Here is a 27599-nt window from a genome sequence, read left to right on the forward strand (position 1 = left end):
GAAGTGTCCGACATGGCTTCACACGGGAAGTTAAGTTTTAACCAAGTCTTCAAAGACAAGAAGTGTTTAGGGGACAGGCGGAAGGGAAAGAAAAAGGGAATAGTGGTTGCCCATTGACCTCGCATGGCCTGGGTTCTGCAAGAGGTTCAGTGTGGCTGGGTGTGGCTGTCAAGGGAAACCAGAGGGCAGGAGCCCATAGGGAGGGCGAGGTGCTGTTCTGAGGCCGAGTCTGTCAGCGGGTGATGCGGAGCCACGGAATGGTTATAACTAGGGGGGTGGGATTAGTGGGCTGTTTTAGAAAGACTTTCCTGGCAGGGGCATGGAGGGTGGTGGTCAGAGGGGTGTGCCACCCGAGGGGAAACCAGAGAGTAGGTGCTAAGGGAGTCCGGCTGAGAGGCGATGAGAGGAGAGCGCATAAGGCAGAAATCCAGGTCCGCACACATTTACTTGCTAATGCAGATCTTTTCCGGAGTAAAATTGCAGATTGAAGTATGTTTAATTTTTTTAAATGTATTTGTTGTTAAGAAATCCATGTTGGAAAAGATGTATACAGGTGGAAATACTATGTAATTGACTTCATACTTTTTAACCAGTTGTCGATCTTAATCGTCCCAGGCCGTATTTAAGAAAGGTGAGAACCAGGCATAAGCACAGGGAGGCAGTAATTTAATTAGTGTAACTATGGAGATTCACTTTCTTCAGGCTTCCCTTTCATGGCCTGACTTGTATAAACTAGTCAGTCCCTTTGGGCTTCACCCATAAAATAAGCGAGTGGGACTCATGAGTCCTTTTATCTCTAAAGTTCTGTGCTTCCAATGGGAAATATTTCTCAGAAGAGATTGCTTCTAAGAAACATTGTCAGGAATTACTCTGCGAGGTATCTCACTTTTTATAACGTTCCCTGACGTGTTTCTCTCTTTCCCCTTTCTAGCAAATACTTCTTACTTATAAATAACAATATTTTTGCAGAGATGAAATTTTAGTCATGAAGTAGCTGTTCCTGACTTAATATTCTGATGAGTGCCCCTTATGGGGCAGGATCATGTAGGTTAAGAACCAGACCCTGGAGATCAAGCAGAGTTTAAACCTCAGCCCTGCCATTTCCCTCTGTGTGACTCTGGGCCCTCAGTTTCCCCAGCTGGAAAATGGGGCCAATAATAGGTGTTAACTGTTACTTACTTTTAAAATAATATTTTGCAAAATTAGGCTAAGCAAGCAGTTCAAGTGGAATGCTTTTCTGAAACAGGTATTAGATTAGGAGTAAAATTAAGGCATTTTATGGGCTCTCCTTTTCCAGGATTTCCCAAGTGTTGGTTTAGATAATTTGCATTTATCAAATATCAAACTCAAATCAGATAATTCTGAATTTAACATTGTAATATTGATTTGAAGGCATGAGGAGTTAATGGCAGTGTAACACCGAGCACAGGAACGTGAGGGGAAATATTCCTAAAGCAGTCTTAACACAAAGTTTTGTTTGGAACTCAAAGCAAAGGTTTACGACTGAATTTTCTGTGGTGGTTTTCTTTTGTGTAAATCTTTGCATCTCAAGAAGTGCTGAGGATATAGTTTATTGAACTCGATAATTTTATCCTACTAAGTATTGAACTTAGTTTTATTTTAACCCTTTGAAAATAAGCCCCAGTTATTTATTTATGTAATATTTTCTGGTTTCCCTTAGCACCAAACACCAAAGACTTGGATGTCTTTCTTCGGAAACAGGAATCGGGGTTTGGCTTCAGAGTGCTGGGAGGAGATGGACCTGACCAGTCAGTAAGTGTAAATACACTGGACTTTGGCTGTTGCTGTTAAAACTTTTAAGTGACAATTTGGTAGAATTTGTTATTTTTGCTGTGTTCTGTTTTGTTTGATTTTTGTAATTGATTTTTAGAAAGAGAGGGAGAGGGAAAGAGAGCAACATCGATGTGAGAGTGAAACATCCACTGGCTGCCTCCTGCCCCCCCTTCCAGGGATGGAGCCCGCAACCTGGGCATGTGTCCTGACCAGGAATCAAACAGGCAACTTTGTGGTACATAGGACGAAGCCCAACCAACTGAGCCACACTGGCCAGGGCTTTGTTTGATTTTTTTTAAGATTTTGTTTTCTCTAACAGTTTCATTAACACGAGAAGAACTGCATTTCTATTAATGTCATAGTCCCTCCGTTAATTTGGTGCAGTTAAAACTGGGGGCGAGCCCAGCCGGGCGTGGCTCAGCGGTTGAGCGTCAACCTAGGATCCAGGCGATCGGGGTTGGATTCCCAGTCAGGGCACATGCCCCGGTTGTGGGCTCGATCAATGACTCTCTTATCATTAATGCTTCTATCTCTCTCTCTCACTCTCCTTTCCTCTCTCTGAAATCAATAAAGATATATTTAAAAAAACAAAACAAAACAAAAAAACCAAAAAAAACTGGGGGTGAAAACTGGTTATGTCAGCTATAAATTGGACAATAATTAATTTCTCTTTGTGCCTAATGCTTATTTAAAATTCTTTATTTCTTTTTGCCTTCATTAAACAGATTTTAAGACATTTTTCTTTTCTAATAAATCTGTAATTCAAAATCCTGTGTACTGCAGTCATTTTCTCTCCTGAATGTTCCATGAGCAGTTGGCAGCAGCCATGAGTATTATATCACCTAGTCTGTAATATTCACCTCATTATTAATGGTTGACATTTTTATGCTCAGAATTTTGCGTGCCATTTCATTTGTTACCTGTGAAGCCAGAAGGAAATAATTAATATTTCTGTCCAGAAAGCATGAGGGTTATGTTTGCAAAGCATTTAAAATCTAGAATTTTATTTATACACAGTTCAAGTTTTGCCTTTAGTTTGAATGACAGAGAAGTAATGTGCTTTGTAGGATTTAAGAATATATTGAAGTGGGTTTTTTGTGTAATATCAAGGAAGACTACATTATTATGATACTTGGAAGTTAGGTGAGTAACAATAATCTTTTGAATGACAGGCTTTCTTCTGTTTCTGAATAGACCATTGGATTTCTGTCGTATAAATGTGTCCCAATGAGGCATATCGGTTCCAGTTAACACAGTTTCCCCTGTGTGGGCCCAACATAGGAACCTTGATTATTTCTGATGATATGGTTTTGTTTTATTGCTTCCTGTTTCATTGGTACTCATCGTGGTTGCTCAGGCATTTTAAGAATTTATCTCAACTTGGGAAAAACCTTTCTCTTAAACGTCAGGTTTTAGCAGCTCTGAAACTAGCCCCAGCATTCAGGATTACCTGATTATAGGATTTTAACTGCTGGCCCGCAGGACGACCTAAACATGTTCGCCTAGATGCAAGCGAGCCTTAGGCCACTCTGTCCCCTAAACATATCCATGGCTTTGGCATTTGGGAACCAGAAATGTTCCTCTGTGTTACATACTGAACTTGGACTGACCGCTGTGTGTGAGGACAGCAGCGTAAGAATTACCCAGCTGCCGTGAACAGCTGTGAAAAGCTTTCCTGACTTGTCTGCCTTCATGGCTGCCCCACAGAATTGCATTTTCTGAGTTCCGTGCTTTTGTTGAGGGGGTGGTAGCAATGGTGGTCCTTTTTAAAGTTGTTGAACAACTGGATTTTCTGTCTTCTTTGTAGTCAATCCAGAGGATCTAGAGGTTATTTAAAGGGCCATCTCTGAGAATGGCCACTGTCTAAGACTTTCTAAAATATGACTGTCCCGTAGTTGGACTGCAGCAGTCTGTCGGTTTGCACGGCACCGAGTCAGGAAGCCCTTGACTTAGTGGCTAAGGGTCTCTGCAGGGCCTGGCGGGCCGCACAGCCCAGCCTGTCCCCGCCTGTCCCCTGTGTCTTATCAGATCTACATCGGAGCCATCATTCCCCTGGGCGCCGCCGAGAAGGACGGTCGGCTCCGGGCTGCCGACGAGCTGCTGTGCATCGACGGGATTCCTGTTAAGGGGAAGTCGCACAAACAAGTCCTAGACCTGATGACAACTGCCGCTCGCAACGGCCACGTGCTGCTAACCGTGCGGAGGAAGATCTTCTGCGGAGGTATGTGGACCCCGTAAAGAACAGGGATTCGGCCGCTTCCCGTGTGGGCCTTACTCTGGAAGGTCAGAAAGATTCAGAAATAATAATACTGCTGTCAAAAAAGAGAAATTTGGGACTTCCGTATTCAGGTTATATTAATATATTGATGAGTTTACCAGGTTAAATCTGTTTTCTTAAAAACAAATACAGAGTTATTTAGTCATACTGAGATAGATGTCCCATTTGTTGAATCTCAAAAGATTTTGCGTCCTGCTGAAATCCTGCATATTCAGAGGACAGATTGTTTCTACTGGAAAAGTTTAAGTAGAATATAATTTAACATTTATTGAGTGCTTACTGTGCCGTAGGCATATGGATTCTTCTGTTTAATCTTTACAACACCGTGATGTAAATACTATCACAATCTAGTTTTACAGATACTCCCAGGAAGGTTGAGACACACACACAGCTGGTCGGTGGTAGGGCCCGGATTAAAATGGGTGTTTAATTACAGAGCCCGGCATCTACACCATACACTCATTTACGAGTCTCTCCTACAGTTGCCTCGATAGCTTTGTGAATATCAAATAGGAATTTTGAGAAGTGAATTCTTGCCATTTACAATCTTAAAAAGACAACTCCGTAGCTCGGATTGTGAGCCTCCTGAAGGCAGGGGCACTGGATCCCAGCACTCAGACGAGCAGCTGCCTGGCACAGCGTGGATGTCAAATGTCTGTTGACTTGATGAATGTTTGCATTCCTCTTAAAAAGTGAGGCACTGTGTTTTTTATTGCAACATCCTAAGCGGAGCCCTGCCTCTCTTTGTAAAGGTGAGCATTGAGAGATGCACCCAGATGTTAATGCTGAGTCGCCTCCGTTCAGTTGTCCTGGAGCCAGAACATAACTACACACAGTTGACAATGGGATGTTACACACTAGTGGCTGGCACTCCCCTGGACAGCACCTTGAGGGTTTCATGCTCATGTGATGTGATCAGAGGCTTCTAGTTAATTCACTCTAATCATGAATTATACCCCAAATCCTTGATTTTCCATTAATGACTGGATGCTGGTGGCACTTTGTTGAGATTCATAAGCAGTCTCAGAATCATGTAGATTTTGAGCCAAAATAGATCAGATGATTGTGTACTCATCAGTAATGATGTGTTGTAGTTTTTAATGATGGTTTGTATAAATTTATGGCACAAAATTTGCCTATTTAAAAAAATCAGGATGGAGAAAAGAGGTAGGTTAACTGGCCATTTGTTGGGGATTCCATGGGGCCGGCTCTCTACCCAGGAGAGTTTGCTGTTTGTGCCGACAGTTGGTTCTGTGCCTGCGAAGCTGGTCCACTCGCCTGATGGCATCATCAGGAAACTGCAGCGTAAACCCCACTGCGTGAGGCAGGCCCGGGAGGTGCAGCTGTTTCCCACCTGTGACGGGCAGCTTCTGTCCTGGGGCAGCTGCTGTCCAGACGGCATGAGTTTCAGTCCCTGCTCTCAGTGATGAGTAAAATTGACTTTAAAAGGAAGTTTACCACCATTTCTCATCATCAACTTTTGTTAAAATTACTGGACAAGGTTAAAAACCTTTCTGGAATTCCAACAACTTCAAGAACTTTTTTACTATCAAATTTCAAGGAAGCTTTGAAACCCCCGAAACCCCCCTTTAGAGTGAGATAACTGTGTGTTTTTCCAGTTGTTTGCATTAAGGGTATTTAAGTCCTCAGACTGCTGCTTCCAACATCTGCCCTCAGATTATGTCCAGAGCTCAGTGGGGGGAGGGAGGGTAGATTTTCTATTCTGTTATTAGAAATTAAATTTTTGTATAAGAAGCTTAGCACAAAAATACTTTAGTAATCCAAAATTATGATATATCAAATATATAAAAATATCAAAATTGATCCTGTTGATTGCAGAGAAACAGCCTGAGGATGACAGCTCTCAAGCCTTCCCTTTGGCACAGAACGGGTCTCCGCGCCTGAACCGAGGGGACGTCCCAGCCAGGCCTGCGCCCCAGGAGGCCTATGATGTCGTCTTGCAGCGGAAGGAGAATGAAGGATTTGGCTTTGTCATCCTCACCTCCAAAAGCAAGCCGCCTCCCGGAGGTAAGGGCTGCTCTGTCCTGTTGTCCCAGCCTTTGAGTCCAGCTTTCTGAGTCTCCCACTGAGGTTTATGCAACTGGTTAGGAATTATGTAGAAATGCCTTAGAGACTTGACTTTTTAAGAATGATGAATATTTCCTCTATTGTCAAAATTAAGTCATCTGAACCAAACCTCCTAGGTTTATGTATCATCTCAAATTCCAGGAAATAAGTTTTAGCTGCTCGGTTTGCATCAAGGTTATATTTGGCAGTATGTAGGAGACGAGACCTAACTATTAGTAAAACAACAGTGCTGAATTTTTTAAAACATGGAGGCATAGGTTGTTTTTTTAATTAGGAGAAATCATGTATGCAGAAATAAATTAAATGCTAGAAGTGGTTGAGAGGAAGCAAAACAGATTAATAGAAAAATGGTGACCCAAATATGTCTTAAATTGTCCTTTGTGTTATTTAACAATAAAAGCGACCTTCTCGAGTGATAAGAGGCATCCTTCCCTTTGTGTGTGCTTCATTGAATGTAAAAATTTTGTCAGAACCTTTAAAAAATTAATCTAAATATCCTGAACCTGGCTTAGCAAAATGTTCTCATCTACAAAGGATGATGCATGTATTAACTCCCTCACAGAGAGAATCACCTCCAGTATGTTCAGGGCTGTTATGATTCAACCAATTAGGTACTTGTCTCATCTCAGTGTTTCTAAGAAGTAATTATCTCTAAATATAATTATAAAATTCAAATGAGTATGAGAACCAGCAAGTGAATATTTATGTATCATGTTTGTCTGGTAACTTTATTTTTCTAAGTCAAATGATAAAAACCTTTGACCACATGACAATGCCTCTTGCCTTCACCAGTGGATTTGATCATTTCTTGGGTAGTGAGATCCTTTTAGACGCGATGGTCACTAAACGCTCAGTGACAAAAGCAGACTTTCAGGAAAGTGTTGTGAGCCAAACGAGTTTGCGGAAATCCTGCTAAAATGAATGCACGTGTGCAGAGAAGGAAGCCTGTGACACAATGAGTTATTACTCCAGTACCAGGTCACTGCTCACTGCTACTCCTTTCCATTTTCCATAAGCAGTTGCTATGGTAACGCTCGGAACTGGAACTGTCGCTGGTGCTGGGATGATTATGTGGCCTGACTCAGAAAAATGAAAGAAAGCAGCTTTTAGGTGGATCTTATGTCGTATCATTGGAAATCAGGATTTCCAGAAACAAATAACCGTTTTAGATCATGATATTCTCATCTCCTACCAAACAATAATCCAGGCTTTCAGTTTAACCAAGACGGTGAAAGATTATTACTCAGTATGGTAGATGCTAAGCACTTTTTATATTGAAGATACTCCTTTTCTAGCACTATAAAAATTAGAGGAGAGTCGATTTTCACCATAAAGCTAAGCAATATAGCCCAGTTGGAGCGGCACAGTGCTTGAGCGTTGACCTATGAACCAGAAGGTTATGGTTCAATTCCTGGTCAGGGCACGTGCCCAGGTTGAGGGCTCAGTCCCCAGTAGGGGGCGTGCAGGAGGCAGCCGATCAATGACTCATCATTGATGTTTCTCTCTCTCTCTTCCCCCCTCCCCCTTCCTCTCTCTGAAATCGATAGACATATTTTTTAAAAAACAACTAAGCAATATGGAGAAATTCAGTAAAATAAGTTGCATTACTTAAAATATTTAGCATTTTTATACTGATTATATTTAAATTTTACATTACATTTTAATATATTATATAGTAAATATATTTGTGTATATTTGTTTATATTTAAATTTTAAAAATATTTTATACTTAATTGTTTAAGTTGTTCCTTACTATTTTGATGGTTTTGTGGCCATAGGTTTCTGTATAAAATAGTACCATTAAATATTGGACTTTGTAATCAGGCAAACTTGGATTCAAGCTTTAGTCTTGTAATAGCTGTCCGATCTTGGGCAAATCACCTCCCCCCAAAGAGCTCCAGGCTCTGTAAAATGGGGATGGAGGAACCACTTCCTGTCTCAGATGCAGTCGAGGATTGAAGGAGGTGAGGCATGGAAGCCCTCAGCTTGGACCCGCACTAAGTGGTGGCTGCTGGATGCCGCCGTTGCTTGGTGTGGCTTCTGCTGCCGCTGTCGTCGTCATTATTTATAAAATTGTTTGTCACTGTCTCTTGATCTTTTTTTAAAAGGAACTTTAAAAAGTTTATTAATACTTGAGTAATGAGATGGGAAAGGAAGCTCAATTAAAATGAAGATCGAGGGAGCAGCTAATGTGTGGCAGGAAATGAGTGTGTGCAGCTCCTTCATTATCAGCTCGAATAGTAAATTAGGCTCAGGTTGGCAAGGAATTTAATATAAAGTACTTGGGCTCTTCAGTCACGGTGCAAAACCAGAATTGATCATTTCAGTGAAATGCTAGTTAGCAGCCTCACAGTGCTGAGCCCTGCAAGCAGCCTCCTAGAGCTCCATTCATCTCTCACAGACGGAGGGAGGGCCTGGGGTCAGCGGGGGTGAGGGGCTTCCGCTCAGAGACTGAGCCGGTGCTGCGAGCTGGATAACGGAGGAGGTGTGGGTTAGAAAAGCTAGCACCGGTGAAAAGGGGGGACCTGCCTGTCAGAAGAGATCTTTCTTTATGGACCTTGTTTTGATATAGATGGGTATTCTGCTGAGTACAGATCATTTTTTCCTTCTGATTATATGTATTTCCCAGTGACATTTGTCACAAGAAAAGTTCCCACTAGCACCTCTCATACCAGTTATAAAATTCTGCAATTCCCTGCTGTCCACCTTTTCAGGGTCCAGCGTCCTTGCTGCCTTGAGCCTGGGTGGAGCAAGTGCTAAGCGAGGGGAGCACTTAGAAAAGACTATTCGAGATGGAAAGCACTGGGCCCCTTTCCACGTTGCCAGTACTTTAGAGGTTTTCATGTTTCTTTCTCCTCATAGACTTTTCAGTTCTGGTTGCAAAGGATTTCTTTGAGAAGGGGACATTGCCAGTTACTGCGCTTCCTTTTGCTGAAATGAAATGTTTTAAGAGCCCTAAAGTGATCTCGGCAGCTGGACAGGCCCGTCTGTGAGACGGATTGAGGCCAGAGCTGAAGGAAGGCGGATGAGCAGACTTCATGGCAAATGCCTGTAGACTTTGCAAACCCAAAAGCCACGGCAGGACTTGAGACTGTCCCTTAGCTGCGCGTACTCGAAGGGGTGACCTTGAAAACCCCAGCCCACTCCGAGAGTGTTCAGAAGCTTGCTTTCTTTTATTTTAATCTTCACCTGAGGATAGTTTTCCCATTAATTTTTAGAGAGCGCGGAAGGTAGGAGGGGGGGAGAAACATTGATGTGAGGCACATTTATTGGTTGCCTCCCGCATGCACCCCAACTGGGGCTGGAGATCGAACCTGCAACCCAGGTCCATGCCCTTGACCGGGAATGGAACCCACCACCCTTCAGTGTGCAGGTCGTGTTCTAACCACTGAGCCACACAGGCCAGGGCAGAAGCTGTCTTTCTTCTGGTCTATTTGTGTGTCTAACCATCTTGGCGCTACTGCTAATGGTGCCAAGACAAGGACAGCCCGACTGCTTTCACCATCCCTTGCCCAGACAACTGACCCTCCAGGAAGTCCTGTCCCCAAATCTGCCTGACGAGAGAGGAACCACGGGCCTCCAGAGATCAGTTCTGTCTGATGCTTTCCCAAGTCTGAGCAGCCCCTTCCAGTGGCCAAGGAGCTGAGTAATTTTCTTCTCGGGGGATCTAGGGTGAGCACTATGTATGAGCAAATCTTCCTGAGGAGAGGAACTGAGGACCAATTTGGAGAGTCACCACAGGGCCACCATGTGAATCACCGGGTTTCTGGTAGGCCACCTGCTGTGCCACCAGTGAGTCAGCTCCCACCTGGCACACAGGACATAGCCCTGCTCCTGCCACTTTCCTAGTGACTTTGTTTGTAAGGAAAACGGCATCATAAGTGCTTGAGATAATTCAGGCCAAAAGGCCCGGCTTCCAACACTGACTTTCTCCGCTTTAAGATAAAATCTCCTGCCGTGTAATCCAGTAGGAGCCGAGGAACAGCAGGGTCTGCGGGGACAGAGATCTCGGCCAACGACGACTTCCAGTTCCAACGGAGGTCTATGAAAGTGTCCCTAATAGACACCAGATAGGACTCAGAAACACTTAGCAAGGAGCCTGTTTTACTGTGGGAATTAAGCATGATCCCAGTGCCATTTAAACATATTAATTGTCCCTTTTCATAGCAGTCAGTAGTCAGCAGAGCCCAGTGCCTGACAAGTTCACTGAGCTCGAAGGAAATTCTCTGAGAACATAGAAGGAACATCTGTGTCTTAATACAAATGGCCCTGATCAAAGGTGAAAGATGCTCGGACGAGGCTCCTGAGTATCTGAGAACTTGTTCTGAGCCAGAGTAACAGGCAGGCGTCTGAACAGGTACCGGGAAAGCCGTCAGCTCTGTGAGCCAGGGGATCGTGGTGGGTCTGCAGAGTGTGCAGAGGGCGTGGGCTCAGCTTCGTGCCATCAGGGAAGGATTTTATCCACGAGCCAAATAATGTCAACATTATTAATTATTAATGTCCGAATTCCACTCAGTTTTCCTAATTTTAAAAAGATCTAAGGGCCTAAATAAAGGGAATTAATTTGGTCTAGAACTAAGTACGATTCATTTGACTGTAGCTGGATTTCTAACCAAGAACTTCTGAGTCCTGAACTCAAGTTTGAACCGCACTTATTTACAAGGTCCCTCGTGGGAGTAAATGCCCCTTGGACAGAACCAGAGACGGTCTCATTGTAGCCGTTTCTAAACTGGCCCAAAATGTGATGCAGCCCCAATGGCCGACAGACAAGAAACAGCCGAGTTAGTGAGATGCTCTCCCCAGGACCAGTGAGGTCGGTCGTCTTTAAACAGGATTATTAGGACAGTATAAAAACTGGAGAAAGGTTTCCGGCGAATTGAAAACAGTGATGAGGTTTATGTGCAGCTCTGCAGGGCACGCACGCGGGCGAAGAGCGGGAGGTGACGTGAGCACCACTTGGACGGGGTGCTCACACGTGGCCTTTTGCTGTATTTTTAAAGAATTTTCTTTGATGTTGTGTTGAATTTTTAAATGATGATGATAAATCCAACACTGACAGGTAATCTTAAATAATTGAAAAACCTGGGGTTTTTCTTACAGTTATTCCTCATAAAATTGGCCGAGTCATAGAAGGAAGCCCGGCCGACCGCTGTGGGAAGCTGAAGGTCGGGGACCACATCTCGGCGGTGAATGGGCAGCCCATCGTGGAGCTGTCCCACGACAGCATCGTCCAGCTGATCAAGGACGCCGGCGCCGCTGTCACACTGACGGTCGTCGCCGAGGAAGGTAAGGGACCCACACTGACCTAAGGCAGTAGACCTAGATGACCGGGGGACCTGCAGGAGGCAGTGGCTTTCTCCAGCATCGCCAGAATCACGGGGCGACAGAGCCATTGACGTGTCCTGGAGTCTCATTGTTTGCCTTTTCCATTTAATGAATAAAAAGTTTATTGTAAAGTGTCAGCAGCTCAGGAAGCATAACCTGGCTAGGGAGTGGTGGCCATTAAAACAGTGTCTTAAGTCTCTGCCTGCGTGGAAGTCCTCTGGGGAGTTCAGGGAGGCACAGAGAGCCCTCCGTGTCCCCCGGGCCTCGTGGGCCTCCCTGGGAGGCAGCTGCCCTGCGAATGGGGAGTTTGCAGGAGTGGCCAGTAACTAGGGCGTGAGGCGCACGTAGTGTCCCGCTTTGCTTTAGGCCTTTTGATGGAGAATTTCTCATTAGGCGCCATTTTGAATAGAATCCTCCTGTTTATGAATCACATCACGGCCATCTCCTCTCTCCTGGTTTTGTAGAGCTAATGAGGAGCCCGACACAGAATTAGGAAGGGTCGGTCTTGCCTATTAATGTCGTATACGGCATTAAGTTTGCCTCCATGTTCTCCCCAAACCTCTCCTGAGCTAGGCCTCATTTAGGGTGCCTCCCCCTAAACCCCACAGTTCTCCTTACCTCTGCAGTTCAGTGAGCATTGTTCTTATGTAACTATCTTGTTTTAAAGAGAGATGATCTGCTTGTTGAAGACAAAATATTACCAATTGCCTATGATGCTTAGTAGGTGCTCAGTTAATGTTTTTTGAATGAAGGAACAAGTGAATGAGTAATTGAATAAGGGTGCATCAGGACAGTTTGTGACAATGTGGAGCTGGAGACAGTGTGGCTGGGGGGACAGGTAATATGTGGTAAACAGAATCATCAAAAAACTGCCAAGCAGTGAAAAACAGTCAATTATGTTCACCCAGCAACACAGGTGAATCTTAAAAGCACACAAGGCTATGATACCAAAAACACTACATGTGTGTATATATAAAGTCAGATTTTATATATACTGGTCTAATATCAGATTTTGTGAGTCGTTGGTACCCAGCAGCGGGCAAGGTAGCTGCTCCCGTGTGAAGGACACAGGCTGAGACGGCGGAGCTGGCAGACGGGCTCTGTCCCAGCGTCCCGGAGACCCGTCTTGGTCACCTAGGGGTTTACAGCTGTGGGGAGTGTGCTCTGGGAACCCACAGAACAAAGAGGCTACAGGTAGTTCCCGGAGCTCTGTCCTCACCATGTTACTCTTGAGTGTGTTGGTTTCTGATTTTCCTGTTCAATGGGATCCAAACAGAGGCCAAAGAGGGCGAGTGTGTGGAGTAAGAGCATGACTCCCGCTCTCTTTAAACATCAACATTAATGAAGAGTGGGAACAGGGGGCAGTGGTCCACGTCCAGGCAGCTGAGGAAGCTGAGGGCAGCGCTGTCCGCACTGAAGTCCCTCGAGCCTGGAAAGCAGCAAACATTTGTCGTCTCGTTTTCATAGACGCACTTTGCCTTCACGTTTTTAGGTACATTCTTATTTCTACTGCTTTCTCATTTGAACAGAGCATCATGGTCCACCATCAGGAACAAACTCAGCCAGGCAAAGCCCAGCCCTGCAGCACAGGCCCATGGGACAGTCGCAGGCCAACCACACACCTGGGGACAGGTGAGGCTGCTCTTCTCAGTTTGGGTGTTTTTCTCTGCTCATCTCCCCACTTCTCACCCCCACCCCCGCCCCACAGTGATCAGAGGCCAGCTGGGGAGGTCAGAATGGGAACTAGTGCATTCTCCACCTTCAGGCACTTTCCCTGTCCCCTCCGCGCCCTCCATCCGTCCCCCGGCGCAGCCTAACTACCCAGTCATGCCCAGCAGGTGGGGACTAGAAAGAAGCCCCAGTGCCATTGGCTCTGCTACTCTGGCTCCTGCTTTTGGGAGGGAAGCCCCAGTCCCACCAAGATGGCTGTCTCCTCAGGCGAGCTGGGCAGGGCAGTGTTTGTGCCTGTTTCCTGTTCTATTGAAAATATTGGCCATAAACAGAAGCCAGATTGTTAGAAATCGAGCATAGCCCGCCCTGCGCAGAGCTGCGGGAGAGCCGACTGGGAGGAAAGGGAAAGGAAAGGAACCTGCTTTACTTGTAGCCCATTTTCATTTGCTCAGTTCCGAGGGTGCCTTTGTTTCTCTCCTATAGTGAGATCGGGAAAGACACGTCCACTTCGTACAGACACTCGTGGTCGGACCACAAGCACCTGGCGCAGCCCGACACGGCCGTGATCTCCATTGTGGGCAGTCGGCACAACCAGGTACGGGTGCCCCCCCAGATGCAGACTGTCAGTCATTTGGTGAGCCACTGACATGGGTGAATTTTTACTGCACATCAGATCAACTTGTTCCTCAAATCAATCATTCTTGATGACCTACTGTGTGTGGCGTTCTGTTAGCTTCTGGGAGAGAATGGAGAGTGAAAGAAAAGCTTGCCCAGCAGGTGGGGAGATTTGAACCCTGGTAGAGTGTTTAGAAAGAGCAGTGCTCAAGTTCATCAGAGAAGACTTTGGGTTTTTTCTTCTTTCAGGAAAATTAGTCAAATCTACTTAAAGGAGGCACACCCCAAAATTCTGTTCTGATTGTTCCACTGCGCATTTACCAACTATTGGGGGAGACGTGTAATCCAGATATTTTGGCGGCATTTGTAAAAATCGCGTAGCCCTTCACCTAGAACATCCACCCCCCACTTAGGATATACACATGCACACTGAGGATGAATCGTATCCCCCAGCTACAAAGGCAGCTTTCTCAGGCCGCGGGGACAGTAGCTGTGGGACCTTATTTTCTCGCTTCTCTGCAGAGCCTGGGCTGCTACCCGGTGGAGCTGGAGCGGGGCCCCCGCGGCTTCGGGTTCAGCCTGCGCGGGGGGAAGGAGTACAACATGGGGCTCTTCATCCTGCGCCTGGCCGAGGACGGGCCCGCCCTCAAGGACGGCAGGATTCACGTGAGTCAGCTGCTCTCTTCCCCTTCTGGCTTTGGCTCCAGGCTGGAAACTTCTGAAAATAGTGATGAAAGGGAGTGAGGCGGCTCTGGCATCTAAGCAGCAAGGCCTTGCGTCGCTGAGACCCGAGAGGCCGGCACTGCCAGTTCCTTTCTAACCCTCAGGTCTCTGGTCTGTATTGTGTTCTGTGCCGTCGTTCCAGTGTCTTCAGCACCCGATGTGTTGCCTTGAATATTCAGAGCAGGCGCTCTGTGGGTGTTCGCTGGAAGAACAGAATAGACGATGATGCTTCTAGCTAATGAATTGTTTTTAATATTTAAGATGAGCTCCCAGAACTTATCAGTGGGTAGGCAGGACTTGGGCTATAGGAGGCAATTAGCAAGCAATGTAATTGACTAAAACAAGAAAGTGTTAACTCGCGATAGATGGGAAGGTGTTGTCATTGAGAGGATCTGTCACGTCAGTGATCTTGGGCTGATCCTCCAATCTGCTTAAAACTGAGAGGGGGAAATGAGGCCCTGAGCAAAGCTAATGCGGAATCAGCTGCGTGGAAAAGACCCATCTTGAGGAGCATCAGACGTCAGTATTTAACGTGGAACAGTCAGGCTTGGAAAACATCAGGAGTGCGCCCGCCCTCTTCCAGGCAACGCGTTCTCACGTATGTTAGTGTTGGTCCCGCAGAAACTTACAGATTTAAACCGAGGCTCGGGGAGACTGCCACTTGCTGGGTGCACACAGCCAGTGGCAGCCGTGGTGTGACCCAGGGCTGTAGCCCTCTGAAGTGTGTGTGCTTTTCTGGTCAGGCTCCGCTGTGTCCACTGGCATCTGATTCTTTAGGGAGGCATGTGGGCTCTGCACATGTTACGAGGTAATGTGAACAATGTGTTGGAAATACTATTTTATAATTGTAACATGTTTAGTGGATGTTTTTAAAACTGTGAGACTGCCTTAAAGGTGGTGTTTAAAAAGGAGCCTAATTTCTCTGTCCCTTCAGTTCTCCTAGTCTCATGTTTCCCTCCATCTCTCTCCTCTCTTCTGTCCCCCAGTTTTGTTTTTCAGTTATACAAACCTAAATGTGAATTTGTTCTGTTTACCGAAAGATGTATTCCCTATTTTTTTTATTATCAAAGAAAGTCTCCATTTCCCTCAGAGGTGCCGTTTTCTGTCTTAGGCCCTGTGCTGGTCTATACAAAGCTAATCTGCCACAAATCTTAAAGCCCTGGCTCGCTCATCCCCCAATTTAGCTTTAAACAAAAATGACACCTGGTGGCAAATTGTTCAATTGCAAGTTTTATTATAATTTATTTGTTGTGCTAAAGCAATGAGAAATATGCAGGTTTGGACGGTGAATCTAAGCCAGAGTGTGATTGAAATTGTAACATCATGTTTTACAAAATATACCAAAAGCATGCTTCAAATACTTTCTTTTCTCTAATCAGCAGGATTATATATCTAGTGCTAATTTGTCATCTATATTTCCCCATGAAAATTTTTCTTCAGTTGCTTATTAAAGGAAATCTGGATATTGAGTTTTGTTTCACTTCTATATTCTGGATATAAAGACTTTTTAAAAATCAATGTTTATTACTTTTCTCCATTCTGTTATCTTACTTTGGTGGTTTTTATAGATTCCTTTTCCATTTTGTATGTTAAATCCATTGATCTTATTTCTGATAGCCACCATTTCTTCATTTTTTTTCATAAGTATGCAACACAGTGCGCCCGAGCCCCTGTGCTCTGTGGTGGACACAGTGGGCCCACCAACCTTCACTGAATAGTTATCGAGTCCTATTTTGCTGTTACTTCTGGATGGTTTTAGCTCTCAACAAATATTTGAATTGCTTTTTGGAATTTCAGTAATTTTCCATTGTTCAGTTTTGTTTTGAAGCCAGTACCCTTCAGTTGCTTATCACCTTGAAATGTATTTTCAAATCTGGAATAAAATCACTACCATCACTATCTTTAATCAGGCCCTTTGCAGAAGTTCTACTTGACTCATGCGTATTTTTCCTTTAAATAACAGGTAACATTTCTAAAAAGTATCAGTGGTGCTGAGCCGTCTTAGTCTAATCCCTCCTTTTTTAATGTTTGTTTTTTTACACTAAAGTAACAAAGTATGAGCCAGTTATTGGACTTAAATAAGTATTCATATTTTTTCAGAGCGCTAATCTATGACTATTTCATTTGGTTCTTGATTTCAAGATGCCCAAATCCCTCTTACTAGTCCTATAAAACTCTCCCATTGGGGATTTTTATACAATAAATAAAACTAAACATTTTCTATTCCTATTGCTCCCATCTGTCCACTCCCCACCCTCTAGCACTGTGTACAGGTTAAATATTTTATAAAGGAAAGAGGCGCTGGGCAAGGTGAGCTGCTCTAGAGGTGACAGAAGCAAAGCTGACGAAAGATGTGTAGCTTCCTATTGTTCCGTCTAGGTTGGTGACCAGATTGTTGAAATCAATGGAGAACCTACACAAGGCATCACCCATACGCGCGCCATCGAGCTCATTCAGGCCGGTGGGAATAAAGTGCTCCTGCTCTTGAGGCCGGGGACGGGCCTGATCCCTGACCACGGTAAGTAAGGCGGCGCACCTGCGGCTGGAAAGTTGCTGACTGTTAGGGAGGGGGCAGTGGGAGGCAAAGGACACCTATTTGGAGGGGCTGTTTTACTCAGTCAGCGGTGAACACCAGACTCATCTAAAGCTAGTTACACAGCATAGTCCTTACCAAATAAGTGGCTCTAGGCAGGCCTTATGCTGGAATGGAATGTTAAGCTAATTTCAACAGAAAAGAGATAGACGTGCCTGTAAAAAACAAGGACATTAGAGGCATGTGGTTTAAATGGCATGAAAAATCTTGGCAGTCTCTTCAGATGTTGTGCATTTCGTAGCGTGAGAACAGCTCCTCTAATGAGCAGCACGAGAACTTGAGACTCGTAGGGTCACTGGTCAGAAACAGGCCGCTCGTCCTGCCTGGGGAGAAGGCGGTGCCTTGTCTGTACTGATCTTAGACTTGCTTGGTCCCACTGTGTTCCTGAAATACCACAGCGTTGGGCGCCACTGTTTCTAAATGGCGTGTGCTGGTCTGGAAGCGAGGCCCCCACTGAGAGCCCCCCGGGGCAGTGTGGCCAGGGCCTCCCGCAGCCCCCAGCCTGCGGCCCTCTGACTGTTGCCTTCCCCCTGCTGTAAACCGCGCCCGGATGCCCTTGCTAACCGCACTGTGCCGTGTCCACACAGTCCTAGGCGTTTTCTCTTCCTCCTTCAGGTTTGGCTCCCTCCGGTCTGTGCTCCTACGTGACACCTGAGCAGCATTAAGGCTTTCAGGGCTTTTCTTGGTCTTTCCTTAAAAAGACTTGGTAAATCTGCATGTCTTGTCGATCCCTTCCCTCCGTTTTCTTTTTAATTGAAAATGATGCTGTTAAATACATCTCATTCTATCTTCTGCACTTTTCAGTTTCCCTTTGACGTTAAGTTTGACAGCTTAATGCAGGAAACTTACAAATGCCCACGAGCCACACTTTGGTCTCCCTTGTTAGTGATCTGGTGTATCCTTAAGCTATACTCACTGATAAGAGCTAAGCTAGTTAGCTTCTTGGACCAGGCAATTTGGTCTAATTTTAAGTTTTTTATCGGGCTTTACTACTTATAAAGAATTTACACATCATATATTACCTCACTAATTATACATAAGTAATTGGAAATATTCTATTTAAACAGCCCACCCTTGATGTACAAATAAAGCTGTCCATGTACAGCTGCCTTTATAGAGAAACCTGAACATAGAAACTATAAGATGCTCCTAATTAAACAGTCAGTACAGTTCAAATAAGTCCAAGTTCAAAACTGACTGCTCCTCACAATTCTAAAGTTTAACTGCTCCATTCGCATCCCTCTCCGTAGGCGACTGGGACGTCCCTCATCCTTCATCTTCCAACGTGATTTATGACGAACAGTCCCCACTGGCCCCACCTTCCCGCTCCGCTTTCACGTTTGAAGAGCCGCCCGTGCCAGCAGCTGCAGACTCTCTGACGAGAGCGCAGAGGTGGGAGAAGGCGGGAGGACTCAGGGACGCTACGTCCGAGAAGAAAAGCACTTTCAACCAGTCTGACCTGAAGCTTCAGCCTCCGCTCCAGAAAAATGTGAGTAAGAGGGACCCACCCACCAGTCATGGGCACAGGGACAAGAAAAACCTCTTAAAGGTAGAAAACGGTGTCACCCAAAGAGACAGGTCTGCTAGTCCCAGAAAGTCAGCCAGTCGCTATGGAGAGGAACGTTCTGAAAAGATCCCCAGTCCCCTCAAAAGCGACCCCAAGAGAAGACCCAGGGATCGGTCGCCCAGCCCCAGGAAAGGGGAGCGTGAAAGTGGTCAGAGCAGCGCCAGGTCGGCCGCCGGACAGGACCCGGCCCGAAGGGGCAGAGGGCGCTCGTCGAGCCCAAAGCGGCCGGGGGGCAACGGGGAGCGACCCGGTGCCGGAGCCCAGCTACCCGAGAGCGAGCGAGAGAAACCGGGTGGCGCCTGGAGAGAGACGCAGCAGAGTCAGCCTGGGAAAAACAGAACCGCGTCCCCCGAGAAGCAAAGCAAGAGAACGGGCGACAAGCCGCCCCCGTCCACCAGGGCCAGTAATGTGGCAAGTCGAGCATCTGAAAGTAAAGGGAACAGGGCCCCCGCAGGAGAAACAAGTTCTAGCAAAGCTAGGACGGGGGAAAGCGTCAGAACCTCAGAAAGGAAGCTGAAGCCAGACCCCGAAGAGCGAGTTTTAAACAAAACAGAAGGTGACGAAAAAGAGCGAGAAGCAGCCGACAAGGGCCGAGGGGGCAGTGGGCCCAGGCCCGAGCCCGGCTCTCCGGCCAGGAAGACGCCCATCACTCCTGGGCCCTGGAAGGTGCCAAGTGCCGGCAAAGCCACGGGCACGACTAGTGTGGCCGAGAAACGGCTGTGACCTTCAGCATAAAACAAAAACAAGTTGTAATCTTTCTTTACTATAAAAAGCAGCGTTTTCCCCAAAAGTCATTTTCTCAGAAATCCTGAAACACAAGTACGTACGTTTTGATTTGGCCGTCAAGTTACCTAGGCTGCATGCAGGGCCTTCGGGTCTGCTAAGGAGCCACCATCCCCTGGCTGGCCGCCCTCTGCGCTCATCCGACACGCCCGCTCGTCCTCACGGTGTCCGAACCGACAACGTCCGCTGATACTAACCACGTGGTCACAGCTCACTTTATATCTTCGCCAAGTTCTCTACTGTATCACGTGGAGTTTATCCCCGCGGGCACTTCCACAGCAGACAAAACGAGGGTGGCTTGGAAGTCGATATCCTTGATAGCATGTTGCATGTTTACAGAGAGGACTATTTGAGTCCCTGCAGAAGACTTAACTCATCCGTAAAGGTGGAAGTTGCCTCTTCTGACAGTGACAGATGACGTCCCAGTTTAAAATTACGACTCAGATGTCACTACTGTAAAGGAAACAAATGTGGTCAAGTGCTGACAGTCTTAGGTTTTTGTATTGCATTCAGCTGGGTACGGTATTCCAAATAACGGAAGATGTTACAACCGAATGCTCAAAAGGCGAGGCCTTGTACTTTAAGCCCTGAAGAGTTCGCCCCCTGCTGTCACCTGACCGCAAGACAGCCCCTCATGTGGAAACAGTGCCTGTTGCTATTTGGAGGAAACTACCAAATCTATATTTCTGGCTATTTTGGTTGTACCTCCTAAGTCATTAGTATTCAGATTGTGAGAGGGACTTAACCCTGTAACTAGTTTCACAGTCCGCTGCTAGCCGAAGTCCCAGCGTGTCTGGTAGCAGCTGGACGAGTCCAGGTTTAGAAGCAGGACCTGTAGGACCCGCTCGGCAGGTTAGGACAAAACAGGTGACGGTACTCGGTAGGTCTTACTTTAGCTATATTAACTTTCTTGTTGAAAAGCAAGAAAGGGAGCCCAAACATCCGCTTAGCTTGTGCAGGTTCTCAGAGCTCTTTTTTCAAGTCTAATGAAAGATGTTTGTTGGAAGGTGGAGACAGTTTTCAACTCCACGAAACAGAGCAGGTTTCTCGGTCCCCTGAGGCAGCACTCAGTAGCATCTAGAAATCGGGGAACATCTCAGAATAAAACCTTGGGTGGAGGATTTGAACTCACTGTCCTGTCACCTGGGTTAATCTTGTGAAACATTATGTCCAGGCCCCTCCCTCTCACAGCCTGACTGAAACTTTCCTGGAACCGAATCAGCCCCTGTAGTGAAAGATGCTCAGAGGGAGACTGTTGAAAGCCCTTTAACCAGACCCTCACCTACCCACCTGTTGTAACTACTTCAATAGAGCAAAATTAGAAGGCCTGATAAATGCTAAGAGTTTAGTACCACAGAAATGATTTATTTTCCCTCTAGTCCACAATTAGTGATAAAAAGTCCTATTTTTATTGTTAACTGTGACATAACCTGGGTGTCATATGTTGTCAGTCCGATGTGGCCCTTTCCTTCCTAAGTAACTTGTCACTGTATTGATTATATGCTGACTTAGCAATGTGGCCTTGGAATGCTGAGCAAAATATGGACGTACTGGTTGTAAATGTTTATATATTGTACAGTACCTTTATATATACACCTGAGGCTCTGATTAGAGAAAGAGATCTGTAAATCGCTCGTTATTTTTTATATAGATATTAAAAAAACAAAAAACAATTCATGGCCTGCATTTATTTTACTGTTAGGCTTTCTATTTGTGGAGCTGATTCTCATCGTAGTCTGAGTCAAAGAGGTTTTGTCCCTCCAAGTAACAAACACTCACAGTCCTACAATCAAGAAAACTCTTGCTCACCTATATAGCCATAGACATACTCAAACCAATTCCAAGCTTAATATTATGCCTATTTTATACCTTTCATTGTAAAGAAAACAGCTTTGCATAACTAATTTACTGCCCGAAAAAACCCTTTCTCATACTCTCAGGGAGAAAGAAGGGCTTGTCTTACTGGAAATTCACTACCTCTAGTCTGTAATATAAGCCCAGTTACCACAAGGTCACAAAACTCTTATTTTCATCAGACTATGAAGTTGCACATTATTTTTAAGTCATTCATAGGTGACACTTACTTTAGAATGAAGTGTTCTGACTTGATTTCATTTAATCCTTGGTATGAATATGCCAAGGACTAAATGAAAACCTATTTCAAGACATGGTTAACTTAATACCCTTAAGGGGAAAAATAAATTCCTACCATTGCATGAACTCAGCACTAAGAATGAAGCCCAAGCGCCACAATGGAGTGTGTGTCATAGCACAGGCTCCAGAAAGTGGCCACAAAATAGTTTTGTTGTTATTTTAGTGCATATTCTTCCTGATCATGAGAGCAAAAAAAGTTCTGGGATGCTACTACATTGTCTCACTAGAAAGACTAGACTCAGCTCTTACATTATCTTCTCTAACCTACTTACATCAAATGTTACAGATCAGGTAGCTTTGGGACAGAGTCAACTATTTTTAGAAGTCCTGCACGTAGAAAGACAGTTGGCTGTTTATTTCTACCTGAGACTATCTTGGTTACTTCCTATTTAATAGTACGATATTCTCATGTAGAAATATTCTCATGTAGAAAAAGCCAAATGCTTTTAACCATGTGGATACATAGGTTTTATGTGTAATAGGCCCAACATTCAAAGAAAGCCAGGAGTATTCAGTTTAGTTTAGTGACAATCTGACTAATGACTTCCACAGAGATGTGTTTAGCAGAAGCTAGGTCCACAGTGTTCAGTGATCACAGACCGTGGTATAAACACAGACTCCAGCCACAAAACACAATGTTTCAATCTGAAACAAACATTTGAAGAATACATCAGAGCAACTTTTTACATCACCATGGCATGCTCCCATGCCTAAGAACTATCTGTGTTTTTAAACAATAAGATGTATTTATTTAGGCAGTTCTCTACTGGTCATGCTATTAAGGGTTATCAGCAATACAACGACTTGTATAGATCATGCCATAATTACTTGAAATCTGTCACCTCTGCTTTAGTTGACTGAATTGGTTTAAGATATTCCACTAACTTGGATCTGTTTTTGATGTTGATATACAAAGAGAACCTTAAGAAGTATAAGAAGGGAATATGAAGGTTTATGTAGAATGGAATTCTGTCTACTGGAGACAGCTCTGAATCTTTCTCACACGTTAAAAGACAAAAACATAGCCAGGTGCCTTAATTTAGCCTAATCCTGTAGAGACCCATGGGAGTCTGTCTGTCTTATAGTGCTTCCATCAACGTCAAGCAGAACTAGTAGCAGATACACAAATCAAGAGGCATATTATGTCCTTAATAAACAGTAACCATCTGTTACCTTGAGTAATTCCTTCTCACAGCTGACAGGCCCAGGACGTGCTGCAGGAGAGCAGGGGAGGTATTTCACGTTTGTGAAACTCAAACTTCACTATTCAAATGGGAACCAGTAACTGCAAAGAGCAAAGGATTACTTTAAAAGACTAAACTAGTCAATACCTGTTTAGAGGAGATTATGTTTAGTAAACTTTCTTCTTGATAATCCCAAATCATACATTATATTTGAAAGTGAGGCCCATTTGGTCCATTATGAGTATGCAGATCTAAAAACTTTCAAAACTGAATTTCATTAATTTGAAAGGTTATTTTTGCAGTGCATAAGTCTACTTACCTCTAAATGCAGTTAACCAAAACTAAAAACACAGATCCGTCAGCTTGTACTTTGTGAGACACACTGGAATTGAGAATTTTCCTACATGTCTGAAAGTCAAGAAAACCACACGCCCATTAGGCAAGTATCTGCTTCTTCAGCTATTTAAAGTGTTCAGTTTATATGATTCATGGGCCACAACTGACATGGTCAGGAAGTCTGAGGTTAAACCTCCACAGCAGTTTTAGGGGGGATGTTTTCCCAATGCAACAAATTATAAAATTAAGTGAATGGGTATTATTCTTGTCCTCTGGTTATTACTGTTCCAAATCAATGTATGAATAGCCTGCTCTTATATTTTGGTTTCATTTCTCAGTAACAGCTCAGTATTATCAGAGTATACTGTATGTTACATCACTCCTTTTGGGGATCAAAACAAAAGACCAAGCCCCTAGAAATCATTAAACAGATACAAAGCACCGAGCATAGCAGAATCCTGAAGTTAAACTCATCCATCCTTGAAGAAGAAATAATTGTATGAATGGTAAATTACTCGAGGTCTACTTGCATTTATTCTACAGATTTATACTGAGTACCTATTGCAGGGTCAGGTACCTACTGTTCTGAGTTCTGGAGACTTAGAAGGGAACAAAAGTCCCTGCCTGAAGGACTTACATTCTAGTGGGGAAGGTAAGAGCAGAAATAAGTTTTAAAAAACAAAGGATGCTGACTTACACTAGGGCGGTAGAAGTGGGGTTACAAAAGAGTGGACTGATTAGAAAAATCTACCAAATAATTGTTCAAAGGCTTGGTGACTGGATGTGAGGCATAAATGAGCTAAGGATGATTCCCAAGTTGCTGGTTGAGCAACCACATACAGGGTGGGGTAAAAGTAGGTTTACGGGTGTGAGGACCTGAAACACAGTTTATTCCTGTACTAATACTTATTATATTATTTTCCATACAAACAACTATAATTCTATTTCTGCCCCACCCTGTCTAATTTTAACCACCTGAAAACTTAAACCAATTATACGCCATCAAAATTGTAACAGAAACAACACACAAGGGTAGACTATTCTAAATACTGCATTTCAACCAGAGAATTTAGTCTCAGTAGAAATTGCAAATAAAAAGCAGAGCAGCATCTTTTGTAGGAGGAAAAAGGCATCTGTCTTTGTCTGAAATCTGCACTGAGCCTTGGATTTGAGACCACTGCTGCTGTTCCTTATGGAAAACAATACAAGCAAGATTTCTCGGAGCCACCTGTTGAGACGCTGAAGTGCCTTTACAGAAGTTCCTTCTCAAGGCCAATCACTGTGATGAGGGTTTCCCTTTAAAATCTGTATACCTCAGGCAGCATTTAGAATGGCCGCGTATTTTTGATAACCCACTTCTAGTTCCGCAACCTCGCTTCCTGTTCCTCTCTTCACAGTTAGGAATCTATCAGTGAAAGATTTTTGAAGGGCTTTAAATGGCAGTAACAACTGTTTACTGTGGGTTTACTAAGTGCTAAGGACTTTAGGCTGTGCTAAGTACCTTACAAGATAACCTCTTTGACAGCCTATTAGGTAGGTGGCATCCCCATTTAACAGCTAAGGAAACATACAAAGAGGTTAAGTAACTTGCCCCAGATTATGAAGCTCATAAGCGGCAGAACCGAGGGTATGAACCAGAAATGTCTAATCCCAATCCCTGGTCTCTTGAGAAATTCATCTTTAAACCTCAAAAACCTTCCTGCGTGCCAGGGTATGTGGAACACTGATTTTGCATGAACACAGGCAGGTACTGTGTTCATGCAAAAAGATTCATCATCTTTTTGCTGGTGGAGGGCTTTGCCTTCAATTTGCAAAAAAAGCAACATCTGTGAGATGCAATAAAGCCAAGTGCAATAAAATGAGGTCTGCTTGTATATACTTCACACATAATAACTAAGTTTCTAACATTCAAGAATTCACAAAATCTTATTAAAATGTTCAAGTTTTCAATTTGCCTCAATAGATGCTTCAAAGCAGGTAACTCAATGACTAAGAATTATATGTAGACTAGTGGAGTTTCTACGAACACAGGTACATGCCCATGTGTGTGACAGGGGATACTGGTAGAGACTAAGTCATCAAAGCATATTTGGCTAAGTACAGACACTGAGGACCTGAAACTGCACTAAGGGCTGGATCCATATAAACCATCAGTGCTTCACTTTGTACTGTGATAGGAAACAGCTCAGACAACCGATAGGGAAACCACGTGTGGTGGTCATGGATGAGCACGTCCTTAGATCTCACGCTGAATTACATGGCATATCATACGCATGACTCCTTCACCAACAACAGTTACCAAATTAACCTCAAATTTATAAACAAATTAGCCCAGCCAGGCATGGCTCAGCGGTTGAGCATCGACCTAGGATCCAGGAGATCGAGGTTCGATTCCCTGTCAGGGCACGTGCCCGGGTTGCAGGCTCCATCCCCAATGACTCTCTCATCATTGGTGTTTCTCTCTCTCCCTCTGCTGCCCTCTCCCTGAAATCAATAAAGTTTTTTTTTTTAAAGTATAAACAAATTAAACATTTATCCATAGTTTAACAGAAACTCAGTTTAAAAGTTATTTTTCCTTCAATGACAAAAAAGCAGCCTAGAAACTGACATTCTCCAATAAAGTTCTTTTATTTGAGTTCAACCTAAAATAGTTCAAGTTTGATCTCTCTGCTAGAGAAACGAAATCTCCGGTTTTGTACGCTGGAATAGAAAGTACTGCATTTGCATATTTCCAATGAAGCATATTTGCCTCTTGTTCTGGGTACCTTGTATAGTTACCCAAAAGACCATTTCCAGTAAACATAACTGTCACAGCACTGAAATGTCCAAGATAAATGCCCTAACTTCAGAAGTGGTCCTTGTGTTACCATAACACAGTCTCTAGTCTCCTAACTATTCACATTGTTGGAAAACTGTGAAGATAAGTTTTTAGCATGCAGCCCAGTTGGAAAAGGACTGGCTCTCTCTTGAAAACACCATTCGTGAGATCAGGCAGGGCGGAGGGCACCTCTGTGTATGAACAAGTGGGTGGGGGTCTCACGGTTTCTCCGGTCATCTCTTTCCTTCATGGGGAGGTATCGATGCCAGCAAGGGGAGTGAGTCCAGGCACATGGCTCAGCTTAGGATTTAATTTTCCATAGCTAAGAAAAGAAAGTCACCAAAATAAGTTAGTTTTAAGACCAACAGGTGGGGTTTATAAGCACACTCACATGAGTAAGAACGAAGAGCCCTTTAACAAGAAGAAAAACCCTGGATGCAACCACCACAGGACACCATAGAGAAAAAACCATGAAAAGTGTCCAGGATCAAAAATCATACTGCAGTTCATGGGATCTGGGTGTTCATTCAATCCAACCGCGCACATGTCCCTAAGTCAGAGGAAGACCCTCCCTCAGCTCACACTATTAATCTGACATGAGAGTCAAGCTTGATTTTTGTGCAATTCAAGAGCAAAGGATACTGTGCTTTGAAAGGGGAAAACCTAAGCTGAGAAGCCTGTGGACCACCAATCAAAATGTGTCTCTTTACTTCCAAGAGTTATTTCCATGTCAGACACACACACAGTGAAGATCAAAGATAATTATTACAAAGATTCGTTTTTAAGACTAAGGCAGATGCTAGAGTGGCCAGTACTCCTACTCACTCGTATATTAAATCCCAGAAGATCACTTATAACGCCCGAGACAGCAGAAAGGATTACTACGCGTGTGATGTTGTAGATTAAGGGATTCATTGTCAGTCCATAGAGTCGAAATGGTGTGTCCAGCTCCTACAAACACATGAAAGCACAGAGATGAGACGTGTTTTCTCAGTATCAGCAATTCTGGGCTGGGTTTAAGTCTTAGGTGAGGGTGGCTGCCTAAGGCTGTCTTCCCTTAATGTTCAGCTGTACTAGGGTCACCCACATTTCACTAGCTACGTTTTTTAAGGTGGATTCAGCAATGTTATTTGTGATTTTTTTTTAAAAATGTAATTTAAGAGATGTGACAGACATCAGCAATCCTCAGAACCCAGGTAACAAATGGGAAATTTTTTCTTATATGGTCATTAACCTAAAACCATCGAGTTGGTGTTGTGAGTCTCCTCGGCCGGGCACCTGCCTGTTACTAGGCTCTTCTCCAGGAAGCAGAGCACTGACTTAATTTAAATGGTAGTAAAAGAGTGTCGTAGGATAGTACTTACTTTCAACAATTTGGTGGACAGTTTTAATACATTGTTTACTAGAGTAAGCTGTTCTTTCTTAGTTGGCTTTTTTTCCATCTTAAGATATAAGTTAATCTAAGGGAAGGAACAGAGATTAAGGTAAATGTCATAGGAAAACATAGATATACAGCATTAAATCTGGCAGATTTTAAGGATCATGTTTTCAAGTAAAATCAGTGTAAAAATTCCAGCAGCTATTTCTAAGAAGCACGTATACCACGTACCCTGGCCCCCATCCCTAATCAGTCATGTCTGGCAAAGAAAAGCCATTTAGCCTGGCCGGTG

At 44.2% G+C, this 27599-nt stretch overlaps 2 protein-coding genes across 7 annotated transcripts in view; one reads left to right on the forward strand and one right to left on the reverse strand.

The window, feature by feature from the left end:
* Positions 1-21110, forward strand: part of MAGI3 (membrane associated guanylate kinase, WW and PDZ domain containing 3) — a 119054-nt gene extending 97944 nt beyond the window's left edge. For both annotated transcript variants that reach the window (XM_087827814.1, XM_087827813.1), the window contains exons 13-21: positions 1682-1773; positions 3823-4015; positions 5912-6100; positions 11261-11446; positions 13015-13117; positions 13640-13751; positions 14294-14437; positions 16874-17012; positions 18338-21110. In XM_087827814.1, the coding sequence (XP_087683940.1) occupies positions 1682-1773; positions 3823-4015; positions 5912-6100; positions 11261-11446; positions 13015-13117; positions 13640-13751; positions 14294-14437; positions 16874-17012; positions 18338-19377 (2198 nt within the window). In that variant the 3' untranslated portion in view covers positions 19378-21110. The remainder of the gene's footprint in view (positions 1-1681; positions 1774-3822; positions 4016-5911; positions 6101-11260; positions 11447-13014; positions 13118-13639; positions 13752-14293; positions 14438-16873; positions 17013-18337) is intronic.
* Positions 19398-27599, reverse strand: part of PHTF1 (putative homeodomain transcription factor 1) — a 30441-nt gene continuing 22239 nt past the window's right edge. For 2 of the 5 annotated variants that reach the window (XR_001604005.2, XR_015716109.1), the window contains 5 exons: positions 27294-27389; positions 26755-26880; positions 26152-26251; positions 22765-23183; positions 19398-19890 (listed from right to left, as the gene is read on the reverse strand). Coding sequence is in view for 1 of the 5 variants with exons in the window: in XM_016223347.2 (XP_016078833.2) it covers positions 26231-26251; positions 26755-26880; positions 27294-27389 (243 nt within the window). In the remaining 4 variants the exon portion in view is untranslated. Of the gene's footprint in view, positions 19891-22764; positions 23184-25720; positions 26252-26754; positions 26881-27293; positions 27390-27599 lie in introns of those variants that run through there. The other 3 variants (XR_001604006.2, XR_001604007.2, XM_016223347.2) reach the window with 3 other exon arrangements.

This window comes from Miniopterus natalensis, chromosome 19, assembly GCF_054644295.1.
Source record: "Miniopterus natalensis isolate mMinNat1 chromosome 19, mMinNat1.hap1, whole genome shotgun sequence".
NCBI lineage: Eukaryota > Metazoa > Chordata > Mammalia > Chiroptera > Miniopteridae > Miniopterus > Miniopterus natalensis.